We start from the raw sequence: 16,049 nt of genomic DNA on the forward strand, positions 1-16,049 counted from the left end.
TTCTAGCCATCTTAATTTCTTCCAGCTGCTTATATTAGATGTGATTGGGTACCTTGGGAGGAGGGGGAGTACAGCAAATATTTTTTAGTTTAAGCAGTTGTTTTAGTTGCCATGTTATGCAAATGTAAACAAAGGAAGGGTGGTGGTGCCTATAATACAACCTGCATGTGTCATAATGAAGCTATATATACTCTGGAAAGATGTTGATGTCTGTGGAGCTCATTGCTTACTGTGGATGAAATTCCGTTTCCCTTGGTGCCAGTGAGAAATTTGCATATTGTCGTGGTAGCCTTGCACGCTGCACAGTGAGTTTGGAATTAATAGTCAAAAGATTTTACTCAGGCTAGTTCAGCAGTCAGTAAGCATTATAATGTTCCCCAGTGCCACCACTTGTCCTATCCCCAGTGATACTTCCTCCATCAGGGGATGTGACAGTGGAGTAGAGGCAGGACCTTTTCCAGGGCTGTTTCAGTCTCCAAGTCAACCCCCCCACACACGGCTTTTCTTTACAGAAACCAAGGCTTGAGAGGCTTGCTAATATTGTTGTGGTAGCCTAGCAATTCCCAACTGCAACTGAGGGTGCTGTGGGCATTCTTTTTTTAAAAAAAGCTATAAGAGTAGTTTCTGTTATTTGGGGAGGTGGGGTTAATCCCCATGGGATTGTTTGTGCATGCTTCATATTTTTCTGCAGCCCTGGGACTTCAGATCTGAAGAGAAATCACCCACCAGTTTGCCCCTAGCTTCATTTTGTGGCTCAGTCATATTCTTCATGGCATGGCTGAGAAATAGATATATTGGTATCAGTTCTTACTAGGAAAAGTTACAATTACAGATTATATGAATTACTTTTCAACAGCAAAAAGGGCAGTATTAGAATAAACAGCTTAGCCTGAGTATAACAGTGCTACCAAAAAAAAAACCCTTACCTGATTTTGTAATCTGCATCGTTTTAACTCATGTCAAATGTCAGTCTTAAGGAAAATAAATACCTTAAGTAGGGGGGTTAAAGTAAAGAGGATAACCCTTGGAGATATATCCTTCATATCCCACTAAAGACAATTTCCTCCACCCTGTTGATTCCATTGGAAAAGCAGTTCCTTTTAAATACTTCTACTGAAAAACAGTGGAATTAGTACTTATCATTGTTTTTCCTTGATCTGCTGCTTCAGGTTTTCTAGTAACATAATTCCAAGATTGTACTTGTTTGTTTTTACAATTACATCCCGTCTCTCTGTGCATGTGACAAATCAAAGCAACATCCTTCACAACATACAAAAGAACACAATATAATATATATTTTATGGACAATGTACGGTTTTAACTACTGCTCATAATTCTATCATAGTCCTTAAAACGATTAAAACAGAGCAGTGGACAAAACCAAAGTGAGCAGATGGATCTTACCTGGACGTCAGGAGTGGCTTCAGAAAGTTGTTTCACTATATATTCTGTGTCCTAAAAACAAATTCGTTTGGAATGCAGTGAATGCATCTTTGAACCACTTCTGTATTCTTGAGGATGAACATTTGTGTTGCCCAGGAATGATAACTGTTTACTACTGGGAGCTCATTCCGTAGCATTAGGACTGTAGTTATAAATGCTCATCACTTCAAACCTGTCTTAGCTTCATAGTGACAGGACCTGGAGGGTAGATCTATACCAAGTGATTTCAGTAGATGTGAGGAGTTCTCACAGTTCCCTTCCTTCAGCTCCCTTGCATGCTTCAGTACCTCAGTTTCATGCAGTTCATAATGCCTCCTAATAAATGTGCTGTTAACGTTTTTTAATATTGGTCACATGGACTACAGCAACAAAAAATTGCCCCTCCTTTAAAATACAACCTATATACAGCATCACTAGCTTTTTTTGCTCCCCCACCCACTCCCGGCTTGCAGTCTATTCTAGTTATCTTTTTTTCTTGCACAGATGACATTTTTCATTAACAGATTGTGATTCAATTGTTTAGACATATTAGAATACAAACTTTGTTTTACTTATAAGGAAGTGGCTGCAAAAAATAAGTAAATTTGCTGCTCCCCGAACTCAGTTCTTGGACTTTCATGGAAAACGTACATGTGTTGGATTAGTTAACTCCTCTAACTTCACTAGAAGAAAAACCACTTTACTTAGTGGGTAAAAGAATCATCCTTCATGGGAAAATACAAACAAACCATCAGCGTCTTACTCTTCACCTATTAATTGGTACTGTCATTTTGATGTTGTGGCTACATTTTTACAGTTCTTTCATTCACATCAATAAGAACTCTTGGATTACACTGGAGGATTGCTTTCCAAGGATAACTTGTCACACCTGGGAATGAAGAATTTATTTTAAGGCAGCTTGTACATGTAGAGTTTTCCTTTCTAAGTAAATCAGATTCAGTACAAAGTACAAAGTACAAAGGGAGTTTAATACGGTCCAAGACCAGCATAAAAACATACCAGATATACATACATAACATAACATATAAAAGTGCATCAAGTGTGAGCCCCTATAACATCTTACAATCTCTCACTCATAAAAGCCGTTAAGCGCTTAATTAAAAATATTACATGTTTGGAATTAGTATAAATATAAATATAAAATCGCTCAACCATTAAGTTCGACCCATGCACGCCTGGTCCTCATTGCTTGCCACCCAAATTTGGCCACTTTAAAAGTTATCTCCATATCTTTGTCTGAGAGCATGTTAGAAAGACTAAAGGCTCTGGATCGCCCTGGGAGGTCCGATAATACAGAAAGAATGGCTTCTTGTATCTTGTTGTAGATTTTGCATTCAAACACAACGTGCTCGAGGGTCTCAGTACTCCCATCAGAGCAGGGGCATAATCGTCCTGCATATGGTATCTTTTTGTATCTCCCTTCCAAGACGGCTGAAGGGAGTGCGTTACAACGCATCAGGGTGAAAGCCCTCCTGTATTCTGGCCTATCTAAGTGGGAAAGGTAAGACATCGGGACCACGTTGGTAAGAGTGCTGCAATTGTAGCACATGTTTTTGATTCTACTTAGGTCATGCTGCCTTTCCACGTCCAGAACTCTTTGCCTGATCAGGGCTCTGGCCTGTGGATAGTCCATTGATAGGAGCAGATATTGTGAGAGACCATAGTAGCCTAGTTTTTTCATCAGATTTTTCAACCAGGGGGAAACAAAAGTGTCATATAAAATTAAGTTACCACGTCCTTTGGGACGTGAAACTATTTTGAGCCAATAGGAGTTCGAGACAATCCACATCCTTGCTTCAATCGTTACTTCCCCTGTCTCCATTCGAATTGCAGCATTAGATACACTGGGAGGGACTTGTAGCACAGCCCTCAGGAATTTGGATTGGATTTTCTCCAACCTGGAGTAATTTGCTGTGTTAATAAGCGGCCCCCCATATAACATTTAGGAAAGGGTTTTGGCTTTATATAACTTAACAGCAGCTGTTACCGAGCGTCCTCCCTTTGTCCAGAAAAATTTTAATATAGCTGCGGCACTTTTTTGGGCATTGGCGGAGACATGGGCTATGTGAGAATTCCTTAATCCTGTTGCCTGAAAGACCACACCCAGGTATTTATAGCAGTGTACCTGCTCTATCTTTATCCCATTCAGACTCCAGGAGTGCAGTTTTGGTTTATTGGCAAAGACCATTACTTTAGTTTTTGAGTAATTAACCTCTAGTTGATTGTCAGTGCAATAGATCGCCAGCAGGCGCAATGCCCTCCTGATGCCAATAGATGTTCTAGAAAGAAGAACGGCATCGTCTGCATATAGTAACAGGGGAATGTGCCTATCCACCAGTTTTGGGGGGTGCAGCTCTTGCTTGTTTAAATATGCTGCCATATCGTTGATGTAAAAATTGAACAATAATGGCGCTAGTATGCAGCCCTGTTTGACCCCCTTCCTTGTTACAATGGGATCAGTTAGCTGCCCTTGATGGTTACATCTTACCCGTATTGTGGTTCTTTCATATAGGGCTCGAATCAGAAACAGAAGCCGTCTGTCTATCGTAGAAGCGCTTAGCTTTTCCCAGAGAATGGATCTTGGGATTGAGTCAAACGCCGATTTCAAATCAATAAAAGCTGCATACAGTGAGACAGCAGATTTGGCCGCATACTTTGCAATAAGATGGTCTAGCAACACACAATGATCTATCGTAGAGCGGCCTTCTCTGAAACCCGCCTGCTCTTGTGCTAGGTAATTCCCTTGTTCCAGCCAATCTCTAAGTTTCCACTGAAGATGCTTGGCATAGAGCTTGCTTATGGTACTAAGTAAGCTGATTGGTCTGTAGTTGGAAGGGTCTTCCCTGTTACCCTTTTTATAAATAGGGACGATAATTGCCACCCCCCAATCATTTGGAATTCTGCCAGTTTTTTCAATTGCAGTGAAGAGGGATGCCAACACCGGGGCCCACCATTCCAGATTCCTTTTCAGTAAATCTGCGGGGATCTGATCAATACCTGGGGCTTTCCCTAGTTTCAGGGATTCAATGAGCTTCCTTATCTCTGAGGTCTCCACCGCTGGCCATTCTGGAAGATTTGTAATGCTCTCAGCATGATTGTCATTGTGGTCATTATTCTTATATAGAGCCTTAAAATAATTTTCCCATGTAACTGGTAAAATAGTTCAATCAGGTGGTGAGGTGGGCTTTGTACCTGCTGAGATCAGGCGCCAGAATAGGGTGGAATTTTTAAGTTTAGCCGCCTGTCTAATCTGTTCCCAGGCTAAGACAGTGGCTGCCCTCTTTTTGTGTTTAATGAGCAGCTTGTATTGTGATTTTAAGTTTTTCAAGTCTGTCAGCAAAACTGCCTCAGAATTACATCTATATCTAGCATATGTCTCTCTAAGGGCTCTTTTAAGACTCCGGCACTCCTTGTCAAACCAGTGTTTGGAATGATGAGTTAAGGCTCTCTTAGGATTAGTGTTAGTGGTACTCATGACTGACTGTATGGCCCTAATCATTTGTTCATATTGCCCTAAACAACTATCTATTCCTTCTGCTGTTAGAAAACCCTGTAAAATTTCATCCAAGGCACCAGAGGCAAGGAAATCAGACATGATCTTATCTAGTCGAGGGCTCCACCTAACCCGCGTTGCATTTGCCTCTGTTTCCAATACCACTCCATGGCGCGTTTCAATGCGTGGATTAAAAGTTGGAATATTAAAGAACACATTAAGAGGCAAATGATCACTGTCATTATAAGAGGAAACCTCGAATGATTCCACAAATTGGGCAAAATTTTCAGAAACTATAATATAGTCAATAACACTCATTCTCTGGGCTGACCAGTAGGTGAATTCAGCCGGATGATCATTTGGATAAGACCCATTTAATATAGCTAGATTGGTACGACGGGCTATCTGGGCCAAAAGAAACCCAGCATGATTGGCTTTGCGGTCTTTAGATTGTCTAGGATATGGGAGAACTATATTGTCATCGTCTACGGGGCAGGATTTATATTTAGCAAACAAACTAGTGTCATCTGGGCCCAGCCTGGCGTTAAAATCTCCACCTACAATAACATAAGCCCAGGAATGGGTTAACATTAATTGGCATAGATATGATTCAAGCCCTAGCAAATTCTTTTCCCTTTGGATTTTGGTCTTTGATGGAGGCAAATACACATTTATAATCAGACACATAGTTCGCCCATATTCCATTAACACTGCCATAGCCAAATGATCAAAGGGGGGAAGCTCTGTAACCTTAACCTTTAATGTTGTGGCAATCATAATACCAAGACCACCCATAGCTCTACCATGGGTGGCGGCCTCAGCTGCCAGGGCAAAGACTCTATACCCATTCAGGTTGGGAGCCTCCAGGCACCATGTTTCCTGTATGAGAATTATATCGAAATTAGATATATAATTCAAAGTAGTACCATCCCTTAACTTACTACGCCAGCCCATAACATTCCACGATATCAGAGAATACGCCTGTCTTTTAGGGTCACAGCGATGTAAGGATAACTTTGATAGTCAATCTGGGGTTATCTTTTCCAGGAGTCCCTGGGTATCCCGTTGAATACAACCATTAGTGACCATAGTCAGATTGTCCTTGACGGGCAGTGTTCCATGCTCAAGGCTTGGCGCATCCCGTACACACTCTATGAGCTGGGGAGCGGATGTGACTTCTTGATTGGTGTGGACCTCGGCAAGAAAACTTTTAGTGATTGTAGTTCCCTTTATGCTGGGAGTAGATGTAGACGTTTGGCAGGAATCCAAGGATTGCAAGGGTGCCTGTTGCTGGTGAGTAATATCCATGAAATTATTCTGTGGTTCCTCCAGCCTGGCTGTATTTACTGGTTGCTCTTGCGCAATAAAAACTGGAAGGGTAGTAAGAAGAGTCTCCCCCATTGTGTTTTCAAGGAGATGGCAATCTGGGGCTGTATGCCGCGGCACAGGGTGGTCTGCGTCATCAGTTCGGTCAATCAGGTCCTTGCGAGTTGTCTCTTTTAAAACATCCCCACTGGCTGTTTTGTCAGCACAGTCCTTTTTACGGTGCGTAGGAAGCAGGGAGGAAATTACAGTATTTTTGAAGACACGTGCCGGGAAGATCCCTTTATCTTTCAGCCTGTATCTCTGTGCAAGGAGCAGCGATGGTATTCTTTGACTATTGAAAGTAAGTACAACTCTCTGTGTCTGGTGTGCATTATTAAGGGTTTCCGTTGAAATAAGATCAATTGGAAAAAGATTTCTCGGGAGTAAGTTTCTCAGGTGTTTGATTGCCAGGTGTTTGTAATTCCATGCGGGTGTGCATCCTCTGTATTGGCACACCGTCAAGCAAACTGTTAGGTTGTAAACACAGTTTCTGTGCCCTGCAACTATTGCTTCTCTGCTTCAAGTTTGGGTATCTCAACAGCCTTAAGCTTTTAACAATGTTATTTGTGGGTTCCAAGGTCGAAAGCCCATCATGCGCAGATTGTCTCAATAGAAATGTATTCTCCTGTGGCTTATGCGTTCGACTTAAAACCGTTTGAGTTAATTTCTCAAGATGAGAGTTTATATCCTTTAAAGACTCAAAAATAAACTGGACTGTTTGAGCAGTTAATTTGGAGAGTTTGCTCAAGGTCATGGCGTCGCCTCCTCGTTGGCTTCCTGGTCAAAATCTGCTTGCTAGCAGAGTTGTTGTCGTCGGCCAGTATATCAAAACGGTTAGTAACCGGGATATTAAATACAGTGGAGCTGTCGGAGGCAAAATAGTCAATTATTTTAGACTGCTTACTTGCAGGCGGTGACGATATCTCCTCCATGTCTCGTGGGCGTTTCCGAACTCGCATGTTTTCGCTCATTATTCACCAGCTTGTATTGTCTTGAATTAGAGCCACTTCACAGCTCAGAGAGTAAGCCAGTTAAAAAGAAAAAGGTAAAAAAAAAAAGACTGCCAAAGGCAAAATAAAACTTATCTTGCGGAGAGCTGCAGAAGGCACGTCTTAACTCAGCGCCATCTTGGCCGGAAGTCAGATTCAGTAGTGTTCAGTAAGTTATCAATGTATCTATAACACATACCAGTATCATTGAATTACCAAGTGGTTTTAAGTAACAGCTGTTAACGGAGTTTTTAATTTTCAAATAAAAAGCCGCGGCTAAAAAGGGGTTGTTTGGATATAAGTTTTATTCATGGAACAGCAGCCAGTTTAGGGAAAGCTGTCATTGCCCTTGAATATGAAGGCAGACTTTGAGCAGAAATATCTGCAAGTATACCAGCCATTCCCTCCTTGTCCATCTCCCCTGCCCCTTGGATTATTTCTTGTTTTGGGAGATTTGCTTGTGAGCCTGGCCTCTTTTTAAAAAGAAAAAAAATGAGAAGACAGTAAAAAGAGGAGAGAAAGAAATGGTGGGACATGCACCTTGAGGGAGTGAGGTATTCCCTCACCTTTAATTCACTTCCTCTTGCCCAGATTTAATCAAATTCCCCTTTGCTGCCTCAGTGAGCTGAATTAGAGAAAATCTGGGGAACAGAAATTTCTACAAGTGGGAACCTGAAAGTCCTTCCAGGAGGCATCTCATTTCCCTCTCCCCCACTATTTCCTCTTTCCCTTTCCTGAAAGCCCCCATAGCATCTCCTCTTTTCCTGCTTCCTTCTCTCTTTCTAGGGTTGCCAACATCCAGGTGCGACCTGGAAATGTCTTGGAATCACAACATATCTCCCAACTACAGAGATCAGGTCCCCTTAGGGTCGCCACCTACAGGTTGGCAAATTCCTGGAAATTTGGAGGTGGAGGTTTGGGGAGGCAAGGTTTGGGGAGGGAAGCAACCTCAGCAGGGAATAATGCCATAGAGTCCACCCTCGAAAAGAGCCATTTTCTTCAGGGAAACCATTAAGGACTGGTGGGGTGGTACCTAACTTCCCCCTGTATCCCCCTCCCCACACAATGTCCTCTTTCCGCCCTCCTGGCAACCCCCATATCCTCTCCCCTTTCCCTGCCTTGTTCTCTTTTTTGAGCAAAAGGAACAGCCATTCATTAACCTACCTATTGCCTGCCTCCCATCTTTCGCTATATTTATTATTTATTTACTTAATTTATACCCCACCTCTCTACAGTGGGGACCCAAACAGCTGACATTATTCTTCTCCCCTCCTTTTTATCTACACAACAACCCTGTGAGGTAGGTTAGGCTGAGAGTATGTGACTGGCCTAAAATAACCCAGTGAGCTTCCACAGCAAGATAGGGATTCGAACCTGGGTCTCGCAGACCCTACTCTAAAGCTCTAACTGCTGCACCACCCTGGCTTTCATAGGATGGCTGCTGTTGAACAGTGCCAAACAGCCAGGCTTAGTTGAGTCATGGAAGTCAGGTGGCATCAAGTCACCCAGAACTTGCTGCCAGGTCTAAGGTTGCCAACCTCCAGATGTGACCTGGAGATCTCCCAGAATTACAACTTAACTCCAGACAATCTATCCCCCTGGAAAGAATAACTGCTTTGGAGGTGGACTGCATGACCTTGTATCCAGCTGAGGCCTCTCCCCTCCATATAGCCTACCCTCCTCAGACTTCACCCCAAAATCTCAAGGAATGTCCCAACCTGGAGCTGTCAACCCTAGTCAGACCAGACCCCAGTAACTCCTCCCTCAAAGGCCAAAATAGGCCTTGAAAGGGCTTGCCCTCTCCCCCTGCATTTTACTGACAGAACCAAGCCTTGGAACACTGGTTGCCTAGCAACAGCCACTGAGGGAATCCGTTGTTTAAAGCTATGGGCACTCTTTTTTTATCATTTTCAGGTTTTTTAAACGCCCCCATGTATTTTTCCCCTCAAAATTTTCTGTAAACCTGAGACCCTTTTCAGGGATGTAGAAAGATCTGTCTTGCCTGTTCACAGCTTCAGTCACCGGATTTAAGCATTCAAACATTTGCCTCTTTCTCTTACCCCTTTTTGGGATGATAGCTTGTACCATTGTACCAACCCAAGCAGTTTCATAAAAGAGATATGCTACTCCAGTTTGGCCCTAGTACCTTCCATGGTGGTGCAGGTACAAATCTGTACTGGATTGTCCCTGTACTGCCCCTTACTGTGAGGGACTTAAAAGGCAACACTCAGAAGGGGGTAGAGTTCGGGGAAGCACAAGCAAATGTACAGTGAATCCCTGTTCTTCTTACCTGTCACTGATTGGCCAAAGCATTCCATCTATCTCTGTACTCTGGGAGCTGAATGTGACCTGCAGGGTTTCATTTCCCATACCTAGTAGTTTTGAATAATTTTGTTAATATATTTAAACTCTGGATTGTTGGAAGCTTGAGTATTCTTTTTGTCAGACAGCTGCTATTTCACATGGAAATTTTTGTTCAGTCTTGAACTTTTTGAATAACCATATAAACACAGCTTATAATGTTTCAGGCTCTGCTACTGGAAAATCTACAAATTAGAACAAATGCCAAATAGAGCAAAAGTTTGAAAGAAGTCCACAGCCGCTTGATCTACAAATAAAGTAGTGAAACAAAGTAGCAAACCCAGATTGTCATTTATTTTTAATGATTTTCTATTTCATTAATATGACATTCATGCTGAACATATTAGGTACAATCCAAAAAAGCTAGGCAACTCTACATGTCATAGCATTTAAATGTTACTCTCAAGTGAGTGTGGATAGGATTACAGCATTATCTCATTTAATTCAGTGAGAATTAAAGACACCTGAACTGATTGACCTAACTGATTTCATTTGTGTTATATTCATTCTCTGTTTTACAACCAGTACCTCTTTCTTTATTTAATAGAAGCTTAATGAGAGAGAAACTGAGCATGTATTGTCTGTTTAATTAGCTAGGTCACTCTCAAGACCAAACTTGGAAGAAAACCCATTTTAAAGGATTTGCAGGTGATTAATTAGTGGAGGATGGTTATTTATAGTTGTACAGCTATACTGCAGGTGTTAAGACCATTATCCCATCGATGCCATTGGAACTAAATTTTATGCTCCAGCACTTAGGTTTTCATACATTTCAAACCTTTTTTAAATTGACCCTCTCACCACAACAAAGTTTTGCATGTGCGTACTAGTAATTGGTATGAGCTTGCCTATTTCTATTGATTAGTCATTGTCTTTGTCCCACAGCAGTTATATGGAAGTCCAATGGAACCACTTATGAATAACTATACTCAGCCTGAGGGTTATGTTGAATTGGACATCAGTTTGGCTTCTGGTTATTTATTCTCATGTAGGGCAGATGTTTCAAACATAGATTATTAATACTGCTCTGCTACTTGTCCAAATCCCTGACCAATCTAGCCTGATCTTGCCAGATCTCGGAAGATAAGCTGGGACAGTCCTGGTCAGTATTTGGAAGGGAGACCACCGAAGAATACTAGGGTTGTGAAGCAGAGGCAGGCAATGGCAAGCCACTTTTTAATGTCCTTTGCCTTGAAAATCCAACAGTGTCACCATAAACCAGCTGTGACTTTACTGGGGGACTTGGCCAAGAGCTCTTACTGTTCTTTCTACACATGGGCCTCTATTTTCAAAACAAGGAATGCCAAAAATTCTTCATGTTTTCAATTCAATGTTCCCCTTCAACATGAACTAATATATTGAAGAGTACATTTCATCCTTCCAACACATGGAAGAATGATAAATACATCTTTAGGAATGATAGGCTTTAACATGTCCCCCATCCCAGAATGTACTGTTTGAAAGCCCTCTTTCAACTTCTCATTTAATTGTTTTGTTAGGTAAGTGCTGTGCTCACTTGTTAACAATTTACTTTGCAGATAGGCACACAGAGGTTAGATTAAACTATAGGCACATGTATGAGCAGTATGAGCAGCTGTCTAATGACTCCTGAGAAATACAGTTAATTGCCATGTGGCAATTAATATGAAGATTCTTCCATGTGGCAATTAATACGAAGATTCTTCTGGTTTATATAATCTGTGCTTTAGGAGCCCTCAGATTTAAGAAGTCCTTAAAGTACTTGACTTCAGTGTAATCACAATTCATCAAGTCCCTGAAGTTCTTGACGTGGCAGGTGCTTTTAATTTTATTCTTTTTAAAAAAAACTTTAGAGAATAGATTTTGAAACATTATAAGCAGGTATCTGCAATCTTCTGATGTCTTTTTTATTGTCATTTGCCAGGTTTGGAGGAGACCAACCAGTATACATCAATATTATTAGAGATCCCATCAACCGTTTTTTATCTAACTATTTTTTCCGTCGATTTGGAGACTGGAGGGGGGAGCAGAACCACATGATCCGCACACCAAGCATGAGACAAGAGGAGAGATACTTAGTAAGCTTTTATTTTTAAAACTTGCTTTGTTAAGTAGTTTTTTCAGAACACATAGATATGCTTTATCCAGATTTCACACATAATAAAGGCATATTTTGTATATTCATCAATGTTCAGGTTTTGACTTCTAACCTTTAGTTAAAAATTAGTTTGTGCTTCTTACCTATTAAAGTCATTGAGAGTTTTTCCACAGGCGTTTGGCATGTCATGCTTAAATATTTATAATTTTTGTCCTGCTCACTAATTTAGGTCTTTGATTGCATAACTTTTTTTAAAAAATAATTTTTTTGAATATGCAGCTTTGAACCAAGGGAGTTTTAAAAAAACATTTATGGGTATCTTGATTACATCACAAGTGTTCCACAGCTTAAGGTAGCCAATTACATATGCTGGCTGGCAGTTTTAAAAAACTTTGTCTTTTAATCTGCAACTTGTTTATATATTTTATTTATACCCTGCCTTTCTCCCCAATGGGAACCCAAAATGGCTTATACCATTCTCCTTTCTTCCTCTTTATCCTCACAACAAACCTGATGAGAGGGAAGGCATCTTGGCCATCTTCTGGTTACTGGGGGTATGTGGGGGGGAGGTAGTTGTGAATGTCCTGCATTGTTCAGGGGGTTGGACTAGATGACCCTGTGGTCCCTTCCAACTCTTTAATTCTATGATTCTGTTGGTGTTTTGTGAGAAGTGGTGGTCCCCCCAGTAGCGAGTGAATACAGCAGAGACAGCACATATACAAAAGTGCTCTTTTATTCACAGTGATAAAGTGCTTCGCCAGCACGTCCTTCTCACACCCCACAACAACTATTCACATATAGTACATATATATACACTTCTGGCACAGTGTCCCAGCCAATGAACTGTTGGCTGCCTAGTTGCCAGGACCATCTAGCTCAGTCCAGTTTCAGCCAGATTTTCTGCTCAGTCATTGAGCTATCATGTGACACCACCTATCACCTGGCTGTCACTCAGATCATTGCAATCTGCTTGCTCTGTTCAGTCTTAAATGTCAACAGATTCTAGGTAGGTTAGGCTGAAAGAGCATGACTGACCCAGGTGAGCTTCCATGGAAGAGAGGGGATTCGAAACTGGGTCTCCCATATCCTAGTCCCTCACTCTAATTCCAAACCACACTGGCTTTTGAAATCAAGCTTTTCTGTTTACCATCAAATACACTATATGCATTTTATGTCTCTGGAAAATACTATCTAAAATACTCGGAAAGGAAATTATCCAGTTTGCATAATTTATAAGTATTTAACAGAAATCCATTACAGGCAAGAGTTGGAATCTTGTTACTAAGTGAAAAATTGACATTCACTTGTGTGCAATGGTTCAACTCAGTATATTAACCCAGGTCACTGTGGAAACTGCTTTGAGCATTGTTGTTTTTGATTTATGGGTTCACATTTTCTTTCCCTGCTGTCCTGATAATGACAGTATTTCTTGGAGGAGGTCATAGCAGCACATCCTTTGAAACAGTTCAACAGCCAGCAGAAGGCATTTTGGCACATACTGATGTCGGAACGTCTCATTGATTTATTATGTAGCTGTCTCTTAAACAGAACTAAAAATTAATCAAATGAGTGAGAGATACAATAGAAATTTTGGGGGGAAATTAGATCTGTTGATGTGGTGTGTGTGTGTAAAACTGAAATGTAGAATGCAATCTAGAATGCACATGGTATTATTGTTAATAGGTCTGTATTTGCATCTCCTTGCTAATAGTTTTTCTGACTAGCTAGATTCAGTTCCAGTATTTTTATTTAGCGTGCATTTTCCAACCAAGCTTGCCTGGGGTAGTTTCCAAGAGGGTATGAAATACGTTGTTTTAACAGGTTTTATTGTATCTGTTTTGATTAGGAATAGCACTGTCACCTACACATGCACAGTGTTTTTTTCTGTAGTGTTTTATTAAGATGGATCCAGACCATTATCATAGCCACCAATAGTGTTGTCTGTCCTGAGTAGCTTTATATAAGGATTCACAGGTTTTGTGCTGCAGTTAGAAGGACTGGGGCCGCTTGACTCTGGACAGAGCTAACGGGAAGGGAATGGAATTGACTCGTTTGTGTATTTATTTAATTTTATTTAAAAACATTTTTATTCTACCTTTCCACCGAATTCAAGGCCTCCAAGGCAGGGATGTATCTTGTGACATTAAACATTATAGTCTGTTTGGCTTCTTAACTGTGAAGCTTCAGTATCTTATTTCTAAAGCTCCTAGTACATAGGGACATTGTATCTTCTTAGATTTATGTGTCTTGGCTACTTTAGACAGCTGGAAAAGTAGAGAAAATCGCTATACTTCAATTAAACCATAGTGTCTCTGTGGGCAAACTAATTTTAGCATTCACAGTTTGGGAGCTGGGCATCTTTAATATGCTAACAGCATCCAGCTCTAGATTTCTCTATATATCCAGAAGCATCTGTCTTGGCCTAAACAACAAATAAATCCAATGTTTATAAACTTTATGTAAGTGAATTGAGTCAAACAAACTCAACATGAGTTTAGAAAGCCAAGAATATTATTATTTTTAAGGAAGGGTGATGCTAGTGGATGATCATAATACTCTTGAGGGAGCTCTTATCTTCATGCTAGGCAGAGAAGTTTTCATCCAATTGCTTTAGCATGCTCATGGACCATGAGTTGCTGCTTGAGCATCTATTAACAGCTGCAATTGTTGCAGAATACCTGACTTTTCTTAGAAGAGAGGATTCTCACAATCTTTACCAAGGATAAATTACTATTTTACATGATGACGACTTGGCAGGAGACTCAAAACACCACTTGCCTGGTGATGAATGTAAAGATGCAAAAATATTTTGCCATGGTTCTGCAGTGGCTGTCCTGGCTGCCTGTATTCTTCTATGTCATTTCAAATGTACAGTAGGTGTAGTGGTTACTCTGTTGAGTTTTGTTATACTGCCTCCTTTAGACTACTGTCCCATCTGCTATATAATTAAAAGCATAATAAGCACTGCATTTTCTGCATATTTGAATATTTTAGAAAGAGCCCCCTTAGACCTTGTATTTATAGGAGCTTTGGAAATTGTATTTGCTGCTTTCCATTATGTGTGTAATTTGAGTGTGGGGTTTTTCTTGGTTTGCACATGAGGCAGAAGGTTTTAGAAAAGCATACTGATGCCAGAGCCATCAGAAATTTACTATAGAAAAAGTAAAATGTTGCTAGTACACTTTGTACCTCAGTACTTTACAAAACACTGGATCCGTTCTGCTTTCATGTTAAGTGGGATTCAAGGGTGCTGGCTGCTTCCCAAAAGCATTCTCTTGAAGTTGAAAAGCTAGGCAATTCTTCATAAAGCTTAAGGCAGCCAGGAAGATTTTTAAATCCACCACTTGAGACTTCAGGACTGTCTTGTTATAGTGCAGAATATTTAAAGTATCTCTATTGTCTTAAATTTTGCTGCATTAATTTGAACAATTTTTCAGTATAAATCCTTACTATTCCCAAGGTCTTGTTCAAAAGCCTGGTCTTTTTCTTGGATTGTCATCCTCCTCCTCTTGGCAGTCTTTGCTTGTCAGTCCTACTGCTCAAAGGATGCTGTTGTTTTTGTTTGAGGAAAGTACTGGCCTGCTGCCAGTAAAATTTGTTGTAAATGGTAAAGATGTCTTTTTTTGTTGTTGTAAAGTCATGATCTTTATCCAAATGTTACATGACATGACTGATTTTTCTATCTTCCCGGTACTAAGAGATACTTTAAGCAGATCCCACTGTGAACAGTTGATCAACTAGCTAAGAAGAAAATTAAAGCCACCTATGTATGTTTTCTGTAAAGCTGCTGTGGCGGACAGCTACCTGCAGATGCCTTATACCTGTCTGAAAACCCTCACTGACAAGGGGTTTAAAAAGAATTCTACTGTTGACCTGAGAGAGTGGCAGTTGAAAGTGGCAGTTAGGAAGGAAGGTGGCGGGGGGGGGGGCAGAGAAGAGTGCAGATCCTGAAACAGGGAAGTGAAACCAGTCCTTCCCTGAGGGAAATAGTGTCAAGTGATGTGGAGTGATCCTTATCAAATGTTAAAGAAGGAAAATTGGAACTTGTGGTTATGTTACTGCCTCTACATACTTTAGAACTTTTGTGTCAAATAAGTTTATGCCTGTATCTAAGGAGCCAACACCTGTAGGTAGAACAAAACAGCTATATTTTTATGACAAACTATGTATTATATATAGTTATACAAAGTTTCCCTCATCCCTGTTGCCTTTTCACCTGCCAAGTTTAAAACTGAAACCTCCCTGACAGTCTGACTTGATCATTTCACCATGAAAGTGAAATAAAACAGTTTCTGTGTTGTGAATTAATATCAGACATATT

General features: G+C 40.7%; 1 protein-coding gene across 1 annotated transcript in view; it reads left to right on the plus strand.

Moving 5' to 3' along the window:
- UST (uronyl 2-sulfotransferase) overlaps positions 1-16,049 on the plus strand; it is a 160,943-nt gene that overhangs the window by 72,363 nt on the left and 72,531 nt on the right. Inside the window, exon 5 of the mRNA XM_056852620.1 lies at positions 11,555-11,708. Within this exon, the coding sequence (XP_056708598.1) occupies positions 11,555-11,708 (154 nt within the window). The remainder of the gene's footprint in view (positions 1-11,554; positions 11,709-16,049) is intronic.

Source organism: Euleptes europaea, chromosome 7 (assembly GCF_029931775.1).
Source record: "Euleptes europaea isolate rEulEur1 chromosome 7, rEulEur1.hap1, whole genome shotgun sequence".
Lineage (NCBI taxonomy): Eukaryota > Metazoa > Chordata > Lepidosauria > Squamata > Sphaerodactylidae > Euleptes > Euleptes europaea.